Genomic DNA, 24,246 nt, shown 5'->3' with positions numbered 1-24,246 from the left:
CTCTATTTTATATTTGGGATGCCTGCCACAGAATGGCTTGATGAGTGGTGTGTAGGTGCACGCCCAGGACCCCAACTGGCGAACCCCGGAAGCAGAGCACACAAACTTAACCACTACATCACCAGGCCAGCCCACAGGTGGGGCTCTTTTGTTGAATAATTTACTTCCAGAAATGGAAGGGACCCACTCAATGCACATACCCATTTAGTCTGTATTTCTTCCTGTCTACTGAGTCGACATGGGTCATGAATAATGCCAGTTTCTGTTGTCAGAGAATGTGACTACAACTATAAAGCTTTTGAACTTGCAAAAGAATGGTTTCACCTAGATTACTGGCTAGTCCTTTCTCCTCCCCCTTATCCTTGAGGGGGCCTTTGGGTCAACCTCTTAGCATTATGTGTAAATTTATAAACAGTACATTGTGGTGATTAAGATAAGATTTGGACTCAAGTTTCCTGGGTTTGAATCTCAACTACATGGTTGCTAGTTATTTGACCTTGGACTAGGGTCTTACTCACTCTGTACTGTTTATGTAACTCCTAAAAATAATACACAACAGGACCTACCTCATCCAGTTGGACTAAGAATTAAATAAGATGATGTGTGCAAAGCATTTAGAATAGTGCCTGGCACACAGTGGGTGCTTAAAAAAAATTTAGCTAATATTGTTGATTATTTTGTAGTTCCAAACACCAAAATAATATTTGATAGCTTATTGAGTTCTTTTTCCTAGGAAACTCTCATTTCCGTGCCTAACATTCTCCTGGGATCTTGAGACCGTCAATATTTCTACCCGTCTCCAGGCTTGAATATTGAATGTAGGGGTTTCTCTAGCTGCCTTTGTTCCATTAGACAAAGATTGGCCACATTGTTAGCTCGTAACTGTTCTCCAACACCTGTCTGTATGTTCCTGAGATAGGTTAGGTTATTATTCAGAACTATCCCCTCCCCGCCCCACTCCCAGTGGGCAGAGAATACTTCTCCCTCCTCTGCCTTTGGGCTCGGTCGTGTTTCTTGCTTTGGCCAATAGAATGTTAACAGCCATAACACAAACCAGGGTTTGAGAGGTGCTTGTGCAGCTGAGCGTGCCCTCTTGTACTCTGACATCGCCCAGGAAAAGAGCTTCCTCCAGGGAGCTGTTGCCCCTTTAGCCTGGGCCCCAGGATGGACACCTGGAGCAGAGACACCTCAGCCATCCTGCAAGTCTGAGAGAATAAATGACTTACTCTGAGCCCTTGAATTTTGGGGTACTTTGTTATATAGCATTATGGTGGCAGTAGCTAACTGATAGATTTGTCCATCCTCTTAAAATTTTTCACAATATACCCCCATTGAAAAACTAATCTTTGAGGGCAATTACACTGAATGGGAAAAGATATTTGCAAATCATGCATCTGATAAAGTTTAATATCCAAAATACATAAAGAACTTACACAACATAATATCAAAAAAACAAACACGCAATTAAAAAATAGGCTGAGGACTTGAATAAACATTTTTCCAAAGAAGACATGCAGATGGACAACAGGTACATGAAAAGATGCTCAACATCAGTAATCATCAGAGAAATGCACTGGAAATTTTTACCTCTTAATCCCTTTCATCTATTTCATCCACTTCCCCAACCCCTCCCCACTCTGGTAACTACCCGTTTGTTTCCTGTATCTATGAGTCTGTTCCTCTTTACTTTTTTTTTTTTTTTTGAGGAAGATTAGCCCTGAGCTAACATCTGCTGCCAATCCTCCTCTTTTTGCTGAGGAAGACTGGCCCTGAGCTAACATCCATGCCAATCTTCCTCTTATTTATATGTGGGATGCCTACCACAACATGGCTTGCCAAGCGGTACCACGTCCACAGCCAGGATCCAAACCGGTGAACCCCGGGCCTCCGAGAAGCAGAACGTGCGCACTTAACTGCGGCGCCACCAGGCCGGCGCCTGTTTCTCTTTACTTTTGTTTGTTCATTTGTTGATAAGTCATGGGGATGTAACGTACAGCATAGGGAATATAGCCAATAATATTGTAATAACTTTGTATGGTGACAGATGGTAACTAGACTTCTCCTGGTGATCATTTTCTAATGTATGTAAATGTTGAATCACTATGATGGACGCTTGAAATTAATAGGATACTGCATGTCAGTTATACTTCAATTAAAAAATAAATAAAAACTAAGCTTTGAAGTAACCTAATCTAGATGCCTTCTCCTAGTAACCAATCACTTCCAATGCCACACACTCAAGTGTTTTCTCCTTGTTCTTTATTTTATTTTCAGATGGTAATGTCATCAACCCACACACCTGCGAACAAGAAGCTATGTACAATAATGTTCATTGCAGCATTGTTCATAGTAGCAAAATATTGAAACAATGTAATGCCCATCAGCAGGAGAATGATGAGTAAACCATGATAAAGCCATAAAATGGAATACTGTACAACAGTTAAAATGAATGAACGAGAGCAGCTAGACTTGAACAGAAAGAGCCAGTGGCAGAATATACATCATGATACCATTTACTTACAGTTTAAAAACCTACTAAATACTATTATATAGTATTTATGAATACATCAATATTTTGAAACAAGTATAACAACTTGCACAAGAATAACAACACTGAGTTTATCGTTGAGTTATTTCTGGAGAGAGAGGGAGGCAAATGGTTCAGAAAAGGCAGCAAAGGAACATCAATTTTATTGGTATATATTTTTAAATATCTTGAAAATGTTCTAAACAGATATGGCATAATCTTTAAGATTTGATAAGGCTGGGTGGTGAGAACACAGGTAATCAATGTTATTTTAATATTATCAGTTATTGTTGGCACCTTTAAAATATTTTACAATTTAAAATTATTTTTTGAAGAAGAAGATTAGCCCTGCGCTAACACCTGCTGCCAATCCTCCTCTTTTTGCTGAGGAAGACTGTCCCTGAGCTAACATCCATGCCCATCTTCCTCTGCTTTATATGTGGGATGCCTGCCACAGCATGGCTTGCCAAGTGGTGCCCTGTCTGCACCTGGGATCTGAACCTGCAAACCCTGGGCTGCCGACGCAGAACATGCACACTTAAACGCTGTGTCACCGGGCTGGCCCCTTAAAATTTTTTTTTTTTATTAAGATTATGATAGATTAGAACCTTGTGAGATTTCAGTTGTACATGATTGTTAGTAATGTTGTGTGTACACCACTTCACGCTTTGTGCCCTCCCCCCACCCCCCTTTTCCCTGGTAACCACTGATGGGTTCTCCATGTCTATATGCTAACTTCCACCTATAAGTGGGGTCATATAGAGTTCGTCTTTCTCTGTCTGGCTTATTTCGCTTAATATAATACCCTCAAGGTCCATCCATGTTGATGCGAATGGAACAATTTGGTCCTTTTTTATGGCTGAGTAGTATTCCATTGTGTATATATACCATATCTTCTTTATCCAGTCATCAGTTTCTGGGCATTTAGGTTGGTTCCACGTCTTGGCTATTGTAAATAATGCTGCGATGAACATAGGGGTGCATGGGATTCTTGGGATTGCTGATTTCAGGTTCTTAGGATAGATACCCAGTGGTGGGACAGCTGGGTCATAGGGTTAAAATTTTTTAATAGCAATGTTTCTAAGGAGAGACTGTGGGAGTTACTGGGAGCTGCTTGGCTATGGTCTGAATGTTTATGTCCTCACCAAATCCAAATTCATATGTTGAAATCCTAACCCCCAAAGCGATGGTATTAAGAGATAGCGCCTTTGGGAGAGGATTAGGTCATGAGGGCAGAGCCGTCATAAGCAGGATTAGCATCCTTATAGAAGAGGCCCAAGAGAGCTCTCTTGCCCCTGTGGCCATGTAAGGACAGCGAGAAGACAAATGTCTATGAACCAGGAAGGGAGGTCTCACCAGACATGGAATCTGCGGGCGCCTTGATCTTGGACTTCCAGCCTCCAGAGCTATGAGAAATAAAAGTCTGTTGCTTAAGCCACCCAGCCTTTGGTAGTCTGCTGCAGCAGTGGGAATGAACTAGGACACTGCTCTTCTTGACAGTTCTGTCCCAGTCCTCTTGGTTGTTCTCTGATTTGGCCTCTTGAACAAATCCTAGAATTTGCTCCACCCTTGAGTGGCTCCTGCTTCTCTGTGGGAAAGGTACCTGTTCCATCCTGACCCACATCCTTTGCTTTTGCCCGCAGGCTGTGGTTGTGGAGTCCTGCACTTTCACACTTTCAGCTGCATCTGAAGAACACACCAATGTGAAAGGGCAAGACAAAGGACTGAAATCTGACCCAGAAGAGCCTAGCACTGCCATGATTGCCCCCATTCCTTCTAGTCAGCTCTCACTTTTGAACTCCAAATGGCAGAGACTCTACAGTCTCCCTATAGCATTTTAACTTCTCTCTTGGAATCCATTTTTTATGGAACCTGTGGAACTGTCTTTTTAGAAGACGGATTAGATCACCATGCCAGTCTCCCTCAAACACTCAGTAATTCCCAACCAGCTAAATTATGCCCGAATACCTGAAGCATGTCCTTCGAGATGCAGCCCTGCCCAGAGGCGAGACACGTAAGGGCTGAGGCCAGTGCTGACGAGAGTCCCAGTTATGACACTTTTTACTTCTGAGGCCTTGGGTAAATCACTTAAACCTTTCTAAGCTTCAGTTTCCTGTGATGTGAATTCTGATAAAAATATCACCTCCTGGAGTTGCCTTCAAGATAAAAAAGGTGACGTAATCAAGCACTGACTTCATGCCTGGTACCCAACAAATGGTAGCTCTTGTTATCTTCTACTACATCATTCAACACACAGTTGCTCATCATTTCCTCCACACAAGTTTTCGCTTTCAGTGCCCTGGAGTCGAATCCAACAGCAGAGGGAATCCTGCCTGGTCTTTTTGCGCCATCCTGTCACCTTCTGGTGCTCTATCAGACGATGCTCTGCTGCTGTTCCTAGGATTTTCAAGGCCAATTTTTTCAGAAATGGGTGGCCAGGTCCTTCTTCCTAGTCTGTCTTAGTCTAGAAGCTCCGCTGAACCCTGCCCACCATGGGTGACCCTGCTGGCATTTGAAATACCAGTGGTGTAAGTTTTAGCATCACAGCAACATCCAGCCACCACAGTGTGACAACTGACAGATGGGTGGTGTCGTCCCCTAACGAACTCCGGGAACTCCCGCGGTGTGGGAGCCTGGAATCTCAACCACTAGACCCCCAGGACAAGTAGGGCTTCAGTTTTTTAGCCCCCTTCCCTTGTTTTGTTGTTCCAAATGCCTACAATGCCCTTCCACCATATTATCTCTCAGAATCTTTGGTTCCAATCTTACTAGAGAGCCAATAAACTTAGCAGAGGGACTTGAGAACTACCTGAGTTCAAAAATCTAGTTCTGCCATTTTCTCCCTGTGTGACTTTGTTACCTAATCTTTCTGTCTGTTTCCTCATTTATAAAATGGGAATAATAATAGTGTCTACCTTATAGGGTTCTTGTAAGATTTAAACTAGTGTATATCTCTAAAGAATTTAGAACAGTGCCTGGCACAAAGTAAAAGCTAGATAAATGCTATGGACTCTTACTAGTGCTTGCTGTTTGCTATCTGTACCAGGCCGGGAGCTTCTGGAGTGGGGACCGTCTCATCTCTGAAGATAGTGCCCAGAACCAAACAAGCAGGGCAATAAATCTGAAGAAAAATTTAATGTAAGTGAAGCAGAAGTGAAAACCGAGAAAATAAGTTTCTATGCGGACGCTGGGAGAGAGGGTGGGAAAGTTGAGAGATCCCGGAGGGCGGAGGGCTGGGACACGTGTGCGCTGAACCGGAGCGCCAGCGGCCAATAGGCGCGGCTTCCCTTTCCCGGCCCGCGGCTGCGATCAGGTGGCGTCAGGAGGCGGGAGGAGGGCAGGAGGCAGGGGTGCGGTCGCCGCTGGGACCCAGTGTGGAGCACCAGCCTCCGAGCGCGCACCTTGCTCGCGGCTCCCCGCACCGCGCTGTCGGGTAAGTTCAGCCTCCCCGCGCGTGCCCGCCCTGCGCCGGGGAGTGCCGGCGCGCCTCGGCCAGGTCCCCGTGAGCGCAGCGCGGGCCCCGGGCAGCTGCGCGGGTGCACGGCCCGAGGGGACTCCGCGGGCAGAGAGGCCGCCTCCCGCATTTCGGAATCGAGGAACTGAGGCCTAGGGGAGCAAAAGTGCAGAGCTCTTGAAGAGTCACCCAGCTATGGTGAGGGCGGGGCACTAGCTGACACCCAGCTCTCCGGGAGCCCCCGCCCCTTCTCTTTCCATCACAGCTAGCAACGTTGGGATCCAGTTGGCCATCTTGGCCTCCTCAATCCTAAAGGTCTTGAGAACAGAAAAAGAGCAGGGAGTCGGAATGGTCCGCTGGGTCCCTGGTGTCTGGGGTCGGGGGCGGGGGGGGGGGGGGGGGGCGGCGGGGGGCCGGTGGGGGGGGGGGGGGGGGGGGGGGGGGGGGGGGCCGGCTCCGAGCTCGGTTCTGAGGACTTGGAATCCCACCCATCCTTGAGAGCACGTTCTCCTCTTCACGTTGGCAGTTAATTTTATTTCACTTACTTTTTTTTAAGAAATAGAGGAATAGTCAATTTAAATATTGGGCGTTGGGAGTCCGGGAAGTTCACTTTTCCTTGAAAATACTCACCTTTTTCTTTGATTGCAACAGAGTCGCGTTCACCAGGCATGAATCATTCCCCTGGCGTTTGAGTCAACAGGAATCTGAGTACTTGCTTGCAAGTGACCATATGTAGGTGTAGGGACCTGAAATTGGCCACCCCAAGATATGTCTCTTTGGCATCAGGATTATTTGAGGCTGATTGCTTTTGATAAACTGGGACAGGGAAGGAGGCTCTGAGGAATGGAACTTGCCCTTCGTTAGGACACATTTACATTTGTAAGGTAAATCTCTATCTGTAAAAGGTGCCTCCCTCTCTGTACCAGGAAGAAGAAAGGAGGTGACCTTCTCTCTAGAAACTCTTCATCAATACCAAAGGCAAGGACTTAAATCTGCATTTTATTGTGCTTCTCTGGTAACCTCCTGTAACTAACCTCCCTCCACCTCCCAACGTTCGCATTTCTTTAAGGATTAAGCATCTTTCCTTAGGCTAGGAACTGATTGCTGCGCTCACCTGTGACTGCCCAGCTCCAGACAATCGACTTGCCTCCTGCTACGCCCACCGAGATAGCAGACCCACTACCTGCTGTGTCCATCAAGCACTGTGCCAACAGAGCAATCTTGTGACTCTTGTGGGAGGGACATTTCATCATATGCGAAGCACCCTGTTTGGGGGTATATAACCACTATGTGCACCCCACTTCTTCGGTGCCCTTTCTTCCTTCGGGAAGAAAGGCCCCGGGCCATGGTTCCTCATAAAGCTTTGTTTAATTTTCTCTTGCTATTCTGTCTCATGTGAATTTAATTCCTTCTCCAGCCAGAGGAACCCCCATTTGGGAAGAGGAAATGTCTTCCTCCCCTACATAGGAAACTGGTTCCCACTGGATCTAGGAGGTTCTGGAGACCCCTCTGGCTGCTGATAAGAAGTTACACCTCTGGAGCTAAATTCTTTCCAAGAGTTTGTGTTCTACACGGATAGCAAGTCTCTGCCCTAAGGGAGGGTTGCATTTGCAACTTTTTAAAAATCAACATCATAAAAAATGTAGCTCATTAAAATGTTATTCTGTAGAGATATCTCCATTGGCTTTCATGAAGGCAGAGAACTTCAGACTGCTGAGAAAAGGAATTCAAAGATGTAAAAAAAACCAGAACCTTGTTTCCAGAGCCCTGTGGTTGTATAGAGAAATCTGTTGAGAAAAGTAGAGGATATGATGTAGAAACTCTAATTCCTTTCAGAAAAGGATGTTTAAAGTTCTATTGTTAGCTCATTTGGCCTCTACTGTGGAGTAATTCTTTACTTCTTAAAACTTAAATCAGTAATAATTGTTAATAATTTACAAATTATGCTGGATCGACACATACTGAGCATCAGCTTTGACGATGTGTGGGCCGGGCACTTGGGTAAGGCAGGAGCATGGGGCTTAAATTCATACCTCTGGAGTGTCACTGCCTAGATTCAGCAGGGGGACCCTCACTTACTTGAACATTATTGTACCTCTCTGTGCCCCAACTATTTCATATGCAGAGTTGAGATGTTATTAATGATGCCTAGCTCCCTAAATCATTGTGAGGCTTATGTTAAACCATTCATTCTAGAAGGTTTTTTTAGTACCTTTTATGCCCCAGTTAACAAACGTGATAAAAATCTCTAGCCTGGAGTCCACCTTCTAGTGCTTTTTTATACTATCTGGCACATAGTAAGAACTCAAAATGCTAGCTGATGTTATTTCTTTTAATGCCAGTGACAGCCCTTCTCTCCCCCTTTTTATGGATGAGGAAACTGAGGCTCAAAGAAATTGTGTCTACCTTTAAAAAGCAAAACCAGAGCTAGTAATACCTTGTGTCCACTGTATATGTAGAGGGATGTAGTGTTAGGCCCTGTAACTGGACAGCCCACTGCCCTAGGCTACAGAGAGCCTGAGAAAATCAGGGCTAAATATTTCCAGGGGCTACCAGTGTAATTTCCTGTTGAACTTTGCTCTGAGGCTATCGTTGAATTTTTAGAATATTTTGTTCCCAGGATGGGTGGGAGCCACTTGCATTTCTAAAGCAACCCAGGAGATACGCAAGCATGTTGAAATAATGTCTGCTTAACGGAAAGTATGCCTGAGTTCCCAATTGGGGCTCCATCGAAGAATTGCCCGTTTCACCTCTGGCCCCTGACGAGGACTGGACTGACTCCTCAAAAAGCAAGCACGTCTGTGTACAACAGGCAGTAGGCTTGGAGCTTTGTAAAATGTAAATGGAGGTCTCACAGTCAAAGACAAAGAATCAAATTGAAACCAGCTAAAATTCTGTTAGGGAGTGGGGGCAATTTCCTGTGTTTTGTTGTTTGTTCCCTATGATGGTAGTCTGTTCTGGTTAACAGAATTCAGCAATCAACGTAGTTCTACTGGGTTTTAAATGAGTCAAAAATTGGCTTTCCAGGAAACATATTTGTAAACCACTTGTGTACAGAGACTTTCTTCTCTCCTGTTTTGAGCCCATCACAGGTCTGGCACAGCCCTGTGCACCGAGGAGATGTATGTTTAGCAGCGGAGGGAGGGGGCTGGTATTAGAGGTTAGAGGCACATCCTCTCCCGGGACAGTTTCTCTTTGAATGTTGACTTCTGTTTTCTGGATTAAAGATTAAGGGTTGGTCTGAGAGTGTTGTGTTCTGAATCACAGACTTTACCATTTGGTAATTTTTTTCTTTTTGTAGGTTAGTGTGATCTAAACTCAAGGCAAAGGTGAAAGACCATGGCATCTATCTGGGTAAGTAAAAATCAAGCCTTCGTAACACAAGGACTTACCTGAGTCAAATCAAAATATCAAGAAAACATTTTTGAAAGTTGATCAAAAAGTTCATCAGAAAAAATTGACATGCTAAAACAGCTAGAGGATGTCTAAAAATAATAAAAAATAAAAATCGAAAAGTACATAGTTAAAATAGTTTGTGATGACACCAAAGCAGAGAGGTCAGTAACAGAGAATAAATTCAGTATATGATTTGGGAATTTTTTATATGATAAAGATGACATTTAACATCAGAGAAGAAAAGTTGGCTTAGTCAATAAATAATGTTAGGAAAACTTCTGGCCATTTGGGAAAAAGTGTAAATCTATATTCCTTTTCCCTTCTTAATTAAAATAAATTTCAGGGGGCCAGCCCCGTGGCCAAGTGATTAGCTTCGCATGCTCCTCTTCGGAGAACCAGGGTTTTGCTGGTTCAGATCCTGGGCGAGGACATGACACCACTCGTCAGGCCATGTTGAGGTGGCGTCCCACATGCCACAACTAGAAGGACCCACAACTAAAATATAGAACTATATACTCAGGGGATTTGCGGAGACAAAACAGGAAAAAAAAATTTTTAAAAAAGATTGACAGCAGTTGTTAGCTCAGATGCCAATCTTTAAAAAAAATAAAAAATTTCAGACAAATAAAAGCTGACATGAAAGAGATGAAACATGGATGAATTTAAAAAATAATCTTGGAGTGGGGAAGGTGCTTATAGCCGTGACACAAACCAAAAGCCTTAAAGAAAAACAGTGATCTACTTAACTACATATACATTTATAATTTATGGCAGCAAACAATACTATTAGTAGAGTCAGAAGACAACCCACAGGGGAAAAAAATTTACAGCACATCAGCCCAAAGGTTTATTTCCGTAACATACAAATAACTTGAATAAATCAATAAGAATAATGAACTTGATGGAAAAATTTGAAAGGGATGTGAATAGGACATGAAAAGAATTATAAATGTCCAACAAACATATAAAAAGATGCCACACCTCACTGAGAATTAAAGAAATGTAAATAACACAATAAGAAGCCATTTTCTACTTAAGAAATTGGTAAAGATGAAAAAATTGTAGTAAGACTGGTGTTGCAGAGGATGTGTGAGGCAGGTGCTCTCATCCCCTGTTCATAGGAGAATAAACATTTTTGGATCATACTTTGGCAATATCTGTCAGTGTTTAAATGCCCACCGACTTTAACCCAGTAATTCCACTTCTGGGCATTTAACGTATAAATATACTTGCATAAGGTTGAAAAAATATGGACCCAAGGACATTCATTTGTGTTAATGAAAATATACAGACAGCATAAATGGCCATCCATTGGGTGTGAAATTAGTAAATTACTTGTTTGTAACTTATAGCCATTTTTATGTGATCATTAAGAAGAATGGGGATAAAGTGGATCAGCTCTGTATATACTGACATAAGAATATGTCCAAAGATGTATTAATCAATGAAAAAAATCAGGTTACAGAGTAGAATGTACTGAGTATTTAAAAGAAAGAAAAAAGAAAAGAAAAATATATACATAAAGACTGTATTACATGAAAACTTTCTGGAAAGGTGGAACTGGGAGCAAGGGCACTTTTATTTTTCAATGCATCGCCTTCTATGCTCTGATTTTTCTTTTAAATAATGAACATATATTATATTCCACTTCTGGGTAGATACCCAAAGGAATTGAAAGCAGGATCTCGAAGAGATACTTGCACTCCCATGTTCATAGCAGCATTATTCACAATAGCCAAGAGGTGGAAGCAACCCACATGTCCATGGACGGATGAAGGGATAAACAAAATGTGGTCTCTAGATACAAGGGAATATTGTTCAATCTTAGAAAGGAAGGAAATTCTGACATATATCACAACATAGATGAACCTTGAGGATATTATGCTCAGTCATATAAGCCAGTAATAAAAGAGAAAATACTACGTGGTTCCATTTATATGCGGTATTTAAAGTAGTCAGATTTGTAAAGACAGGAAATAGAATTGCAGTTGCCAGGGGCTGGGGCTGGGGCTGGGGACGGGGGTGGGGGAGGCGGATTTGTTGCTTAATGGATGTAGAGTTTCAGTTCTGCAGGATGAAAAAGTTCTGCAGATCTGTTTCACAACAGTGTGGATATTACCACTACTTAACTGTACACTTAAAAATGGTTAATGTGGTAAATTTTGTTACGCTTTTTTAACCACAATTTAAAAAACCCTCCGATTTCTGTAAATATTCTTACCACTAAGTTTTATCTGTTCTCTTTTTCCCTCTTACACACAAAAGCACATACACAGGCAAACACAAGTGAGTGATCAAATCCGTGCTTCTCTACAAAACTGTAAATCAGTTTGTGGTTGCCAGTGTGTGATGAGTTTATGGAGTGATGAGAGAGACGTCAGCAATTTCAGTACATTACCCTTGAAGATGAAAGAAGAGCTGGTTTCCTAGGTGTGTATGTTCTAGCGAGGAAGGAGCGTTGCAACCTGGAGCTGTTTCAGATGACAAGCGATCTATGCTGCTTTGCTATTTCCTTTGTTTGGACATTTTGAATGTTTCTGTTCTGGCAGGTGTTATATACTCGGAAAAGGGCCTGTGATCTTATCAGTTTGTACTCTTTGGACTCAGGGTCCCTTGTCCTATTTTGCCTTTAGGCCCATAGCAAGCTCTCAGGCAACCCACAACTTAGAATGTCTTGGAACATGACGTTTTATTGAGGAACCGTAGCAGTATCTTTCCGTAGTGCCTTCTACCATGCTGACACTCTCATGCAAATATTCTGAGCTTTTCCTTCTTGGTCAAGTCCTAACTTAACTTTTACAGAATAATAATATATACAGTTACTATTTGTTTGAACCCTCAAGTTAGTATTTTTTTTATTGAGGTCATAATAGTTTATAACATTGTGTACGTTATTCTTAGTGAGTCACCGGGTATATACCCCTTTACCCCTTATGTCCACCCCCCAATCCCCATCCCCTCTGGTAACCAGGAATCTGTTCTCTTTGTCCATGTGTTTATCTTCCACATATGAGTGAAATCATGTGGTGTTTGTCTTTGTCTGGCTTATTTTGCTTAACATATACCCTCAAGGTCCATCCACGTTGTTGCAAATGGGGTGATTTTGTCTTTTTTATGGCTGAGTAGTATTCATAGAATACTACATATACATAGAATATATATATATGTATATGTGTGCATATATATATATATACACACCCCATATCTTCTTTATCCATTCATCAGTCCTTGGGCCCTTGGGTTGCTTCCATGTCTTGGCTATTGTGAATAATGCTGCAGTGAACATAGGGGTGCATAAGTTTCTGTGAATTGTTGATTTCAATTTCTTGGGATAAATACTCAGTAGTGGGATGGCTGGGTCATATGGTATTTCTACTTTTAATTTTTCAATAAATCTCCATACTGTTTTCCATAGTGGCTGCACCAGTTTGCATTCCCACCAGCAGTGTATGAACGTTCCCTTTCTCCACAACCTTGCCAACACTTGTTATTTTTTGTCTTAGTAATTATAGCCACTCTAATGGGTGTAAGGTGATAGCTCATTGTAGTTTTGATTTGCGTTTCCCTAATGATAAGTGATGTGAATATCTTTTCATGTGCCTATTGGCCGTCTGTATATCTTCTTTGGAAAAATGTCTGTTCATATCCTCTGCTCATTTTTTGATCGGGTTGTTTGTTTTTTTTTGTTGTTGAGTTGTGTGAGTTCTTTATATATTTTGGAGATTAGCCCCTTGTCAGATATATGATTTGAAAGTATTTTCTCCTAGTTGCTGTGTTGTCTTTTCATTTTGTTCCTGGTTTCCTTTGCCTCGCAGAAGCTCTTTAGTCTGATGAAGTCTCATTTGTTTATTTTTTGTTTCATTTCCCTTGCCCGAGTAGACATGGTTTTCAAAAAGATGTTTCTAAGGCCACTGTGAAAGAGTGTGCTGCCTATATTTTCTTCTAGGAGTTTTATGGTTTCATCTCTTACCTTCAAGACTTTAATCCATTTTGAGTTAATTTTTGTGTATGGTGAAAGATAAAGGTCTATTTTCATTCTTTTGCATATGGCTGTCCAGTTTTCCCAACCCCATTTATTGAAGAGACTTTCCTTTCTCCATTGTATGTTCTTGACTCATTTGTTGAAGATTAACTGTCTGTAGATGTGGGGTTTTATTTCTGGGCTTTCACTTCTGTTCCATTGATCTGTGTGCCCATTTTTGTACCAGTACCATGTTGTTTTGATTGCTATAGCTTTGTAGGATATTTTGAAGTCAGGAATTGTGGTGCCTCCAGCTTTGTTCTTTTTTCTCAGGATTACTTTAGCCATTCGGGATCTTTTGTTGCCCCATATGAATTTTAGGATTCTTTGTTCTATTTCCATGAAGAATGTCATTGGGATTCTGATTGGGATTGCATTGAATCTGTAGATTGCTTTGGGTAGTATGGACATTTTAACTATGTTTATTCTTCTGATCCATGTGCATGGAATATCTTTCCATTTCTTTATGTCATCATCGATTTCTTTCAGTAATGTCTTATAGTTTTCATTGTATAGGTCGTTTACCTCCTTGGTTAAATTTATTCCTAGATATTTTATTCTTTTTGTTGTGATTGTAAATGGGATTATATTCTTGAGTTCTCTTTCTGTTAGTTTATTATTAGAAATGCAACTGATTTTTGTAAGTTGATTTTGTACCCTGCTGCTTTGCTGTAGTTGTTGATTATTTTTAATAGTTTTCTGATGTATTCTTTAGGGTTTTCTGTATATAGAATCATGTCATCTGCAAACAGCGAGAGTTTCACTTCTTCCTTGCCAATTTAGATACCTTTTATTTCTTTTTCTTGCTTGGTTGCTCTGGCCAAAGCCTCCAGTACTATGTTGAATAAGAGTGGTGAGAGTAGGCACCCTCGTCTTGTTCCTGTTCTCAGAGGGATGGCTTCTAATTTTTCCCTGTTAAGTATGATGTTGGCTGTGAGTTTGTCATATATGGCCTTTATAATGTTGAGGTATTTTCCTTCTGTTCCCATTTATTGAGAGTTTATCATAAATGGATGTTGGATCTTGTCAAATGCCTTCTCTGCATCTATTGAGATGATCATGTGGTTTCTATTCTACATTTTGTTAATGTGTATCACATTGATTGATTTGCGGATGTCGAACCATCCCTGTATTCCTGGTATAAATCCCACTTGATCATAGTATAGGGTCCTTTCAATGTATTACTGTATTCTGTTTGCCAGTATTTTGTTGAAGATTTTTGCATCTGTGTTCATCAGCAATATTAGCCTGTAATTTTCCTTCTTTGTGTTGTCCTTGTCTAGCTTTAGGATTAGAGTGATGTTGGCCTCATGGAATACTTCCTAACTCATTCTATACAATTAAAACTATAAGACACTACTGAAAGGAATCAGCTTTTATCTGGGAAAGTTTTTATTTCTCCATTGTATCTGAAGGATAGTATCCAAGGCTGGATAGAATATTCTTGGCTGAAAGTTTGGTTTTTCAGGATTTTGAATATATCTTTCCCCTCTCTCCTAGCCTGTAAGGTTTCTGCTGACAGTCCAACCACAGTGACAGTGCTCCTTTTTATAACTCTAATTGGTTACAAAGTAGGCTTTTGAATATGACCTTGAGCAAATTACTTAGTCTCTTGCCACCTCAGTTACCTCATCTGCAAAATGAGTATAGTAATAGTACCTACATCATTAGTGCTTGTAACCAATAAACCAGTTCATGTAAAATGCATTAACAGTGCCTGGCATGTATTGAGCACTCAGTAAATGTTAGTTGTAATCACTATCATTTCAATATATTAGTTTGTTTCTAAAGACATATTCCTTGCTAATTAATATCCCTGCAACTGTTTTAGTAAAGGACCTTCTGCCTTTTTCCTGGGCCTGATTTTATTATAAATCAACAGCATCCCCCTCCCCATTGGAATGATTCTCTCTGAGTCACCTGAAACAGATGGGTATCTGCAAAAAGATTCTTTCTGACCACTCTTACTTTCACTATTTTCTTGTGTGGATGTATACACAAGCTGTTTTAGGTTCACAGCACAATTGAGGTTGGTATAGGTTCCCATATACCCCCTGCCCTGACACATGTGTAGCCTCTTTCATTATCAACATCCCTCACCAGAGTGGTACATTTGTTACATTTGATGAACCTACATTGACACATCATAATCACTTATATTTATATATATTTTGGATACTTATATATATTTAAAGATGTATAATGCTCTGTTCCCACTCAAGTGGGTATACTGCAATACAATTCCACAGGTTTAAGGGCTCAGCCCTCGTTTCAGACTCCAGCTGCAAGGGTCAGAGCCACCTGCTCTTCTGACCAATGGGCTATAAATTTGGGAGTTTCTGTGACCCTCTCAGGTTCAGTAATTCTCTAGAACAACTCACAGAATTCACTGAAAGTGCTGTATTTACAGTTACAGTTTTATTATAAAGCCTACACATAGTGCAAGCTCTGGAAGAGCCCTGGACGCAGAGCTAACATGCCCTCTCCACATGGAGTCAGAGTGCTTTGCCCTTCCTGCACATCAGTGTGTTCACCAGTCAGGGAGCTCCTCTGAACCTCAGTGTCTAGAGTTGTTACTGGGGTTTCATTACACAGGCATGATTGATTACATCACTGGCCACATGACTGAACTCAGTCTCCAGTCCTGTTCCCCTCCCAAAGTGCCAACCCTCCATCATGTTGCTGGTCTTCTTAGTGATCAGTCCTGATCCTACAGCTAAGGAGGGGCCCACCATGAGTCACCTTATTTGCGTAATAAAGACACACCTATCACTCAGAAAATTCCAACAGTTTTTGAAGCTCTGTGCCTGGAACCCAGAAGAAAGACCAGATATACTGTTTATTATACCACACACATATATAACTCACATCAAGCCTGTATAGTTTCTAAAACATCATATTCCTTTATTTTTTACCAAGATGGTATCAACACTATGGCACTGGTTATCTTATGCTGATCAGAAGCTCTGAGTGGAAGTTCCATCTTTAATAAGAAGTAACACTGGGGAAAATGAGTTAATGTTTTGTAATAAATTCAGATTGGCAGGCAGAGTCACTCAAAATGTGGGGTCCATGGAGAAGAAATAATGAAAGGGATTCTTGATGGTGGAAAGGTTGGAGAAGGGCTTATGTAGGGTGGAAACTTCCCAGTAGGAAAAGCTAATACATGATAATGTGTTTATGGTGAGAATTAGAGAGCACAGCTTCCCTTCCCCACCCGACCCTTCCTCTCTTTCCTGGGGTGCAGTTTGACACATGAAGACACAGCATTCCCATTTGTGCTGTGTCACCCAGAAGAATGACACCAGTCGTAGGTCTGTCAGGAAAGGTGCAATGTGCTAATGTGAGAGAGAATTTGGGAAAGATGTGCCTTTCAAATGTCGTCCCATGGATAACACTAGCCCTGGGCATTTGGATGCTATTTGTCCTGGGTATGGGAGTTTGTGAGAGCCCTGTCCAGTGTCATATTTCTTGCTTTGGTGAGGACATCCCATTAGTGTATTTATGCTTCCTGACCATGCAAATTTGAAACACACATGGGGCGAATGCCTGTTTAACATGCATGTGGATGTGCTGACGTTTTCTCTGGTTTCTCTCCTGTCCACTGCATCTCAGGGCTAGAAGATCTGGCTTCATAACTATTTTCATTGAAATGGAGTATTCACATCCCAAGCAGAACAGGCATCACGTCCAGTTAAGTTCTGTTCAACATGACTGCCGCTTCCTGTCTGGTGTGTGTTTTAAACCATGTTCCCTGAAGCTTCTTTAGGTAAATATTGGCACTTAGTTACACAAATGGTCCTCTGCAGGAAGTTACAGAAAAACAGGTTAGACCTGGATTCTAAATCAGAACGTAAGAGCTTTGTTTCAGGACAAAGCCTGGAAAGAAATACTGTGTAATCTGAGTGAAAAGAGAATGGCTTCCTGGGAATGAATGGAATGAGCATTACAGAGCAGCTCTTTGCCACTTCCTGACTCAAGTTCAACCACAAAGGAAGCAGAGACCCTCTTTCTTAATTACTTAGAATAAAAACTACAACTTGCCAGTCTAATGAGTAGCCATTTAAGAAGCCTGGTAAATCAGAAGCCAAGAGGAAGAGAAAAAGTTTTAGATGGAGAGCAAGGAATGTGAAGGGGAAAATATATGACTTGATTCTCTTGAAAGTGTATTTTTTGTTGGATGCAAAGCAGTTAGAAAAAATAAGTATTCTAAAGTACTGAGCAATAAGATTAGTGCAGAGGTCTCAACGTGAATTAAAAGAGAATAAATCAGAAGAGCAGAAAATTCTCAAGTCTGTCTCTTCTTCCTTTATCAGATCTTTTCACCTATTTGTGTTTGATTAAATACCTCACCAGGTTCTGGAGGTGTGCTGAAATGGGAGTAGTGGCAGCCCCATGTGAACAGGATTTACAAAAGGTGAAGAATGCATTTGTCAGATTTTTGAGATATGGTGTAGAGCTCTGAAAAGCCTGGTAGTGGCATTTGAGAATTATCAAAGAAGGCAAGACCCAGAACCAAAAAGCATTTTTATCCACTTATTCAACAAATATTTACTAAGCATCTCTTATGTGCCAGATACTGTTTTAGGCTCCGGGGATACAGCAGAGAAAGAGAAATAAAAAAGCATGGACCTTACATGCCTCCAATTTTGTTAGGAAAGACAGCTAGTAAACAAAGAAATAAATGTATCATATAGAAAGCCAGTTTTAAGTACTCTGGAGAAAAGCAGAGATAGACAATGAGAGTGATGGGCAGTGTTATTTTCTGCTCAGATATGTGAGCAGAAGTCAACCTGGAGGGAGGCATACGCTGGGAGAAAAGCTTGGGGAAGACCATCCAGGCAGAGGAAACAGCAGGTGTGAAGCTCTAAGGCAGAAGGGCTCGGTATACTTGAAGAGCAATGAGAAACTCCCATGAAGTGATAGGAGGGGGACAAGGAGATTGGGGGAAGCATTACAGTTCTCTTTGTTGTGACTTCAGGATCCTCCAAGGGCCACAAAGAATCCTGATAGTCCCAATAGCCTTTGCATGAACTATTCAAGGAGTTTTCATTATCTAGGTTTATTTTACATCAGGAAGCATTCTTAAGTTTGTAGCAACTTATTGTTAGGATTGTCACTTCCCAAGCATACTCATACAAAACCCATAAAATAATGCATTTTGCCTTTGTGTCATGTGGGTGTTAATGACGTTGGCCGTCAATGCCCCCATCTTCCTCTATTTTATATGTGAAACACCTGCCACAGCATGGCTTGATGAGTGGTGTGTGGATCTGCACCCAGGATCCAAATCAGTGAAGCCCAGACCACTGGAGCGGAGTGTGCAAACTTAACCGCTATGCCACCAGGCTGGCCCCTGGAACTAGCCTTGAAGAACCTGGAATAGCCCACGATGCTGAAAGTGGTCACTGAAATATTCCTGACATCTCCCAAATCTCCCAGGATACAATAGTCACTTTGATTTCTGGACTATTGATATTTGAAGGAATCAACTTCATCAGGCAGCCCATTATCTGGTGTAGACTTTGGAGACATTCCACACCTTGGGATGTCATTGTCTTGTTTCCATCTGCTTCCGGAAACTCGTTCACAGTTATTTATTAACCTCCTATCTGGAGACTAAACTCTGGGCTAGAAGCTGGTTATATGTAGTGAGTAAAACAAAAGGTCTCTGCCCTCTGGAACTTTATTTTAGAGGAGGTAGAGTCACAGATATAAACAGTGAGAGATATTACCGAATGCTGAGTGTCCTAAGGGGTAAATGTTGCTGAGATGGAGACTAACAACAGAGGACTCACTCGGATCAAGTGGCCAGGACAGGCCTGTCAGAGAAGATGATCTTTAAGCAGAGGACTGAAGGTCTAAAAACATTCCAGATAGAGAGAACAGCATGAACAAAGGCACTAAGATGAGAAAGAATTCAACATATATCAGCCCGACTCAGAGAACCAAAGTCTGATGGGCAAAAGGGAGAGTGGCTTCAGGTCAGGGTGACAAGGGAGGTTGGGTCAAACCATACAGGGCCGTTGTGACCAATGTAAGGAGTTTGGTCTTTATTCAATGTCCAATGGGAGGTCAGAGAAGGATGTTCAGTAGAAATGCCTTGAGCTGATTTAGATCTTTCACAGATCACTTGGCTGTTATGTGGGAAATGGTTGGAGGTAGACAGTAGAGGGAAGAGAGGAGGGAAACTACTGCATATGTCCACATCCAGGGGATCAGTGATGGTAACTTGGGTGACAGCAGGGGTAAAGAAGATGGGGAGAAGGGCACATGAGATTATATTTTTGAGATTGTCTCAACAGGCTTTGCTGATGGATTGGATTTGGAGGGAAAGAGAGATAAAGGAGTCAAAGGAGACTCCCAGGTTTTTGGTGGTTGGTGGTGCCATTTAGAGGGAGGGGGCAGATTGAGGAAGAAGAGCAAGTTGGGGATGAGCCCAGAGACTGGAGTCGGATTATGTGGGTTCAAATCCTGGCTGTGCCATAGACAAGTTGTGTGACCTTGGGCAAAGCTGTGCCTCTCTCTGCCTCAGTCTTCTCCCCCATAAAATAGGGGTCATTGTGTACTAACCTCATAGAGTGGTTGTGTAGATATATGTAAAGCACAAGTAGGCACCATATAAGTGTTACATGGGGGAAGAAATCAGCTTGGGAGGAAATAATGAGTTCATATGTGAGATACAAAAACAGATACATCAAGTAGACATTGAATATACTAGACCAATGTTCAAAATAGAAGTCTGAGCTGGAGATATAAATGTGGGAGTTGTCTGCATACAGCAGAAGGAGTGGAGGAAATAACCTACAGCAGGATTAGAAGGAAAGAAAAGAAAAGGAGACTTTCCATTTAAGAAGTACCTACTGTGTAGAGGTCAGGCAAAGGGGAGGAGCCAACAAAGAAGAATAAATGTAAGGGGGGTGGGGGTAGCAGGAAGAATCCCCAGGGATGAGGCCCGGGAGCCAAAAGAGGGCAGGAGTATAGCTGGGTTAGACATGAGTGACACATGCTTCTGAGGGGTCAGGGTTCCTCCTTATCATAATCTGTGTTTCATGAAGAAAAGAGCACAAATTGCTTGTTTGTCCCTTTCTTCCCCAATTTCTGAATCACATGCATCTTTCTGCTGCAGCCCAACACCCTTCTCTGTTACCACCTTCCAAAGCACTTTCTCTGACACTCACTTGATGAAATCACTGTATTTAAAAAAGAAAAACTGGCAAGTACAGATATTTTCTCATATGAGTGAGCACAAGAAATGCAAGCATCTCCTTTGGACCTTTTGGACGCATTGCAAATAAAGCCATTGTGTCAGCCTCCCCTTTATCAGGCATCCCTGAGGTGGCCAATCCCTGCTTTCCCCACCCTCTGCTTCTCTTTGCTGCCCTGGACTGAAAAAGCATGCCTGCTGTGGGGATGGGGAGCCTTCTGTTTGCCCAGTGATCACTGCTAGCCTGTGGGAGGAGACAACGCCCCTAGTATTTGCCCTGCGGGACCAGAGTGGTCACCAATCCTCTTCTCTGGCATCTGACCTGCTGTATGAGTTTCCTGGGGCTGCTGTAACAAAGAACCACAAACCAGGTGGTTTAAAACAAGATAAATTTATTCTTTCACAGTTCTGGAGGCTAGAAGTCCAAAATAAAGATGTTGGCAGGGCCATTCCCCCCTGAAACCTGGAGGAGAGTCCTTCCTTGCCTCTAGTGGTTGACGGGCAACCTTTGGTGTTCCTTGGCTTGCGGCTGCACAACTCCAAGCTCTGCCTTCATCATCATGTCACTTTCTCCCTGTATGTCTCTGGATTCACCTGGCTGTCTTCTAAAGACAACAGTTGTTACCACCCAAGAGAGGTTGTCTGCCCGCTGCAAGACATACCAGTAGTTCAGAGGCAAGGTGGTAGGAGAGAAAGGACTTTATTACAGCTTGCTAGCAAGGGGGTAGATGGCCAACTAATGTCTGAAAGAACCGTCTTACAGAACAAAGACTAGAGGCCAGGTATATAGGGGGCTGGTCTCTGGGTGGGGGAAACATCTGGTCTCTGGGTGGGGGCAGACATCAGGTCTCTGTTCCTGATAGTCCTTTGTTTTACTGGATATGCATTAAAGACTAAGCATCACCGCATACCCTGATCTTTCAGTTGTCATTGATGATGGCTATCAGCATAGACCCTCTGCCTGGGGGTCAATCACATTCCTAAAGAAACTCAAAAGAATAAACTTATCAACTTAAAGGAGCTGGGAGGGGCCATAAAATCTACAGAGCATGTCTGGGTTAGTTAATCAGAGGTCATTCAAAGTTACAATATGGGTTCTGTTCTACAATATGGCTTCCCTCATGTCAATCTTGTGTTCAGCAGGTTATCACACTCATACTGGAGTAGGTATGACATCGTCTTAACTAATTGTACATGCGATAACTTTATATCCAAATAAGGTCACATTCTGAAGTACTGTGGGTTAGGACTTCAGCATAACTTTTTTTGAAGGGACACAATTCAACCCATAACACTTGCCTCTTTTGACCATATTTCATTTCAGGGCTTTTTATGGTAAGCCCTCTTTGGTTTTGAAAACCACGTTTTGCTTGAAAAATTGAGCTAGGAGTCTTGCATTTTCCAAGTTTTGATTGCTTTATTTTTTTTAGTCTTCTCCATTTTTCCTTTTATCATAAACCTTCATGACCCAGCAGACTGTTTTGACATTGAGTGGAGAAATCATTTCTCTCTGGCTCTTTGAGAGTTCCTGAGTCCTGGAGGTTTATATGAGGCTTTGCTTTGAAAGCTTAATTTTTGGAGACTGCCTGGACGGGACTTGACGAAGAGATGAGTGATTTGGCTTTGCTTCACCTTCCAAACGTACCTGCAGCAGCTGCTATTGCTCTGGAGCATTTGGATTTAAATGTGTTTCTTGTCAACAAGATTGGCACCTTGTGCTTTCCTCTTTCATTCATTCTTCTGAATAAATGTTTAACTTCTTGCAAACCCCGTACACTTTGCATGAAAAAATAGGTACAACTGACTTTTCGCGAGTCAAGGACAGACTGGCCTCTCTCAGGGGTAATAGCCGACAGCTCCCTAGGCCCAGCTTGGCCACACCACTGGCTTCAGGGCCTCCTGTGCTATGACTGACCTCCACAGGATAGTTTTAGAAGATCAGGGAAAATGATGTTGACATGAAGAAGCTGGTTCAAATGAGATGCAGCCTAGGCTAGTAATTAGGAGCAAAGACTGATGAGATTGCCCACTTGCTGGTTTTGTGAACTTGGGCAAGTTGCTTAAGCATCAGTTTCATCATCATCTGTGAAGAGAATGTACTACATATGCCTTAGAAGTTTGCTGTGAGGCTTAAATGAACTAATGCAGGAAACATGCTTAGCACAGTTCTTGGCACAGTAAATAGCAGCAATTGTTACTGATGTAAAGAGCTCCTGTTATTTCCCCCTTTATTTAGACATTCCTTGCTTTAATTTATTTTCCAACTGGTTTCAGTATCATTTTACCTTTGGGAGCATCTGAAGGTCAAGTTTGAGAACAAAGAAAGCAACTAAATGTGTTTAAGGGATGTGGATGGAAATCTGATCAAACATTTTTTTGAAAAGAAAAAAAAAAGACTGCCAAGTATTCATGCGATGTCCTCCGCTAGCACTGACACTTTGTTAGGGTCACAGGGTTAGTGGAAATAAACCAAGTCAAGTATTGATTAGTAACTTAAATGTCAGGGAATTGAGCCTGCAGTGAAGCAGGCGATGCAAGCAGTTTAGTTTGGCTGTAAAAATGCCAACATTCCTGAAGCAATGAGCTCATCATCAAATTCTTCTTCCACACCCATCAAAGAATCTATGACTTGTTTGTTCATTTTTTTGTTTTGGTTTTCTGGACAGCTAAGAATGGGCAGCTAAGTGGTTCTCAAACTTTAACATGTATTAGAATCATGTGGAGGGCTTGTTAAATAAAACAGAGACCCTGAGTTGTTGATTCAGTAAGCCAGGGCTAGGGCCTGAGAATTTGCATTGCTAATAAGTTCCCTGGTGATGCTGATGCTGCTGATCCAGGAACCACACTTTGAGAACCAGTAATATGGAATCCCTGAGGCATTATGGTGTGGTATAGAGCACAGGGCATTTTAGTCACAAAGAAGGGGTTTCAAATTCTGGAGCTGTCCGTAGTAGCAGAGTTATGTTAAGCAAATAGTCTCTCCGAGATCAAGTTTCTTCTATTTTTAAACAAAAATAATAAAATCCACCTTGTTAAGTTCCTTGTAAGAGTTAAAAAAGATGTCTGTAAATAAGTGAACGTTGTTCACTGCTTGGCATGGATTAGTTTAAAAGATTCTATTTATTTATTTTACTCTAAGATTTTTTTTTTTTTTGGTAAGTTGTGTAAATATTTCTGAATGTTCTGGGCAACCAAGTCTATCTAATGGATAATACTGCTCACTTAAGTAAGTGAAACAATTTGAAAGATTTCACTAAGGTTTCACTTCAGAATTCCTGTGCCATTTTTCAAGTTGGTGTGTGTGTGTGTGTGTGTGTGTAGTGTAGTTTTTTTCTTTTAATTAAACGAGTTTTCCTCTCCATTAAACTCTTACTAGGTAGCAAGTTGCGTAACGGATTTGGAATTTCACCCTTCTCTAATTTTGCAGATTGGAATTTCAGCATATTTTGATGTGTAGGTGGTAGAGGGCAGTGAAAAAGTCACAGCTAGAATGGAAACCCTGGGTTTTCATAATTCACGAACTGTTAGAAGCTGACAATTTTTGTCTTCTTGTATTCAGAAGCAACCTTGTAAATATCTGGCATGTAAATGCCACAGAATCACCTGGAGAGCTTCTTAAACATGTAGCGTCTACCTTAACA

General features: G+C 41.9%; 1 protein-coding gene across 1 annotated transcript in view; it reads left to right on the top strand.

The window, feature by feature from the left end:
* The first annotated feature begins 5,857 nt into the window (after nucleotides 1–5,857).
* Nucleotides 5,858–24,246, top strand: part of ANXA3 (annexin A3) — a 61,582-nt gene continuing 43,193 nt past the window's right edge. The window contains exons 1-2 of the mRNA XM_046656879.1: nucleotides 5,858–5,960; nucleotides 9,283–9,335. Of these exons, the coding sequence (XP_046512835.1) occupies nucleotides 9,321–9,335 (15 nt within the window). The 5' untranslated portion in view covers nucleotides 5,858–5,960; nucleotides 9,283–9,320. The remainder of the gene's footprint in view (nucleotides 5,961–9,282; nucleotides 9,336–24,246) is intronic.

Source organism: Equus quagga, chromosome 3 (genome assembly GCF_021613505.1).
Source record: "Equus quagga isolate Etosha38 chromosome 3, UCLA_HA_Equagga_1.0, whole genome shotgun sequence".
Taxonomy (NCBI): Eukaryota; Metazoa; Chordata; class Mammalia; order Perissodactyla; family Equidae; genus Equus; species Equus quagga.
The sequence above is the reverse complement of the archived record's forward strand: the minus strand, read 5'-3'. Positions and strand labels throughout refer to the sequence as shown.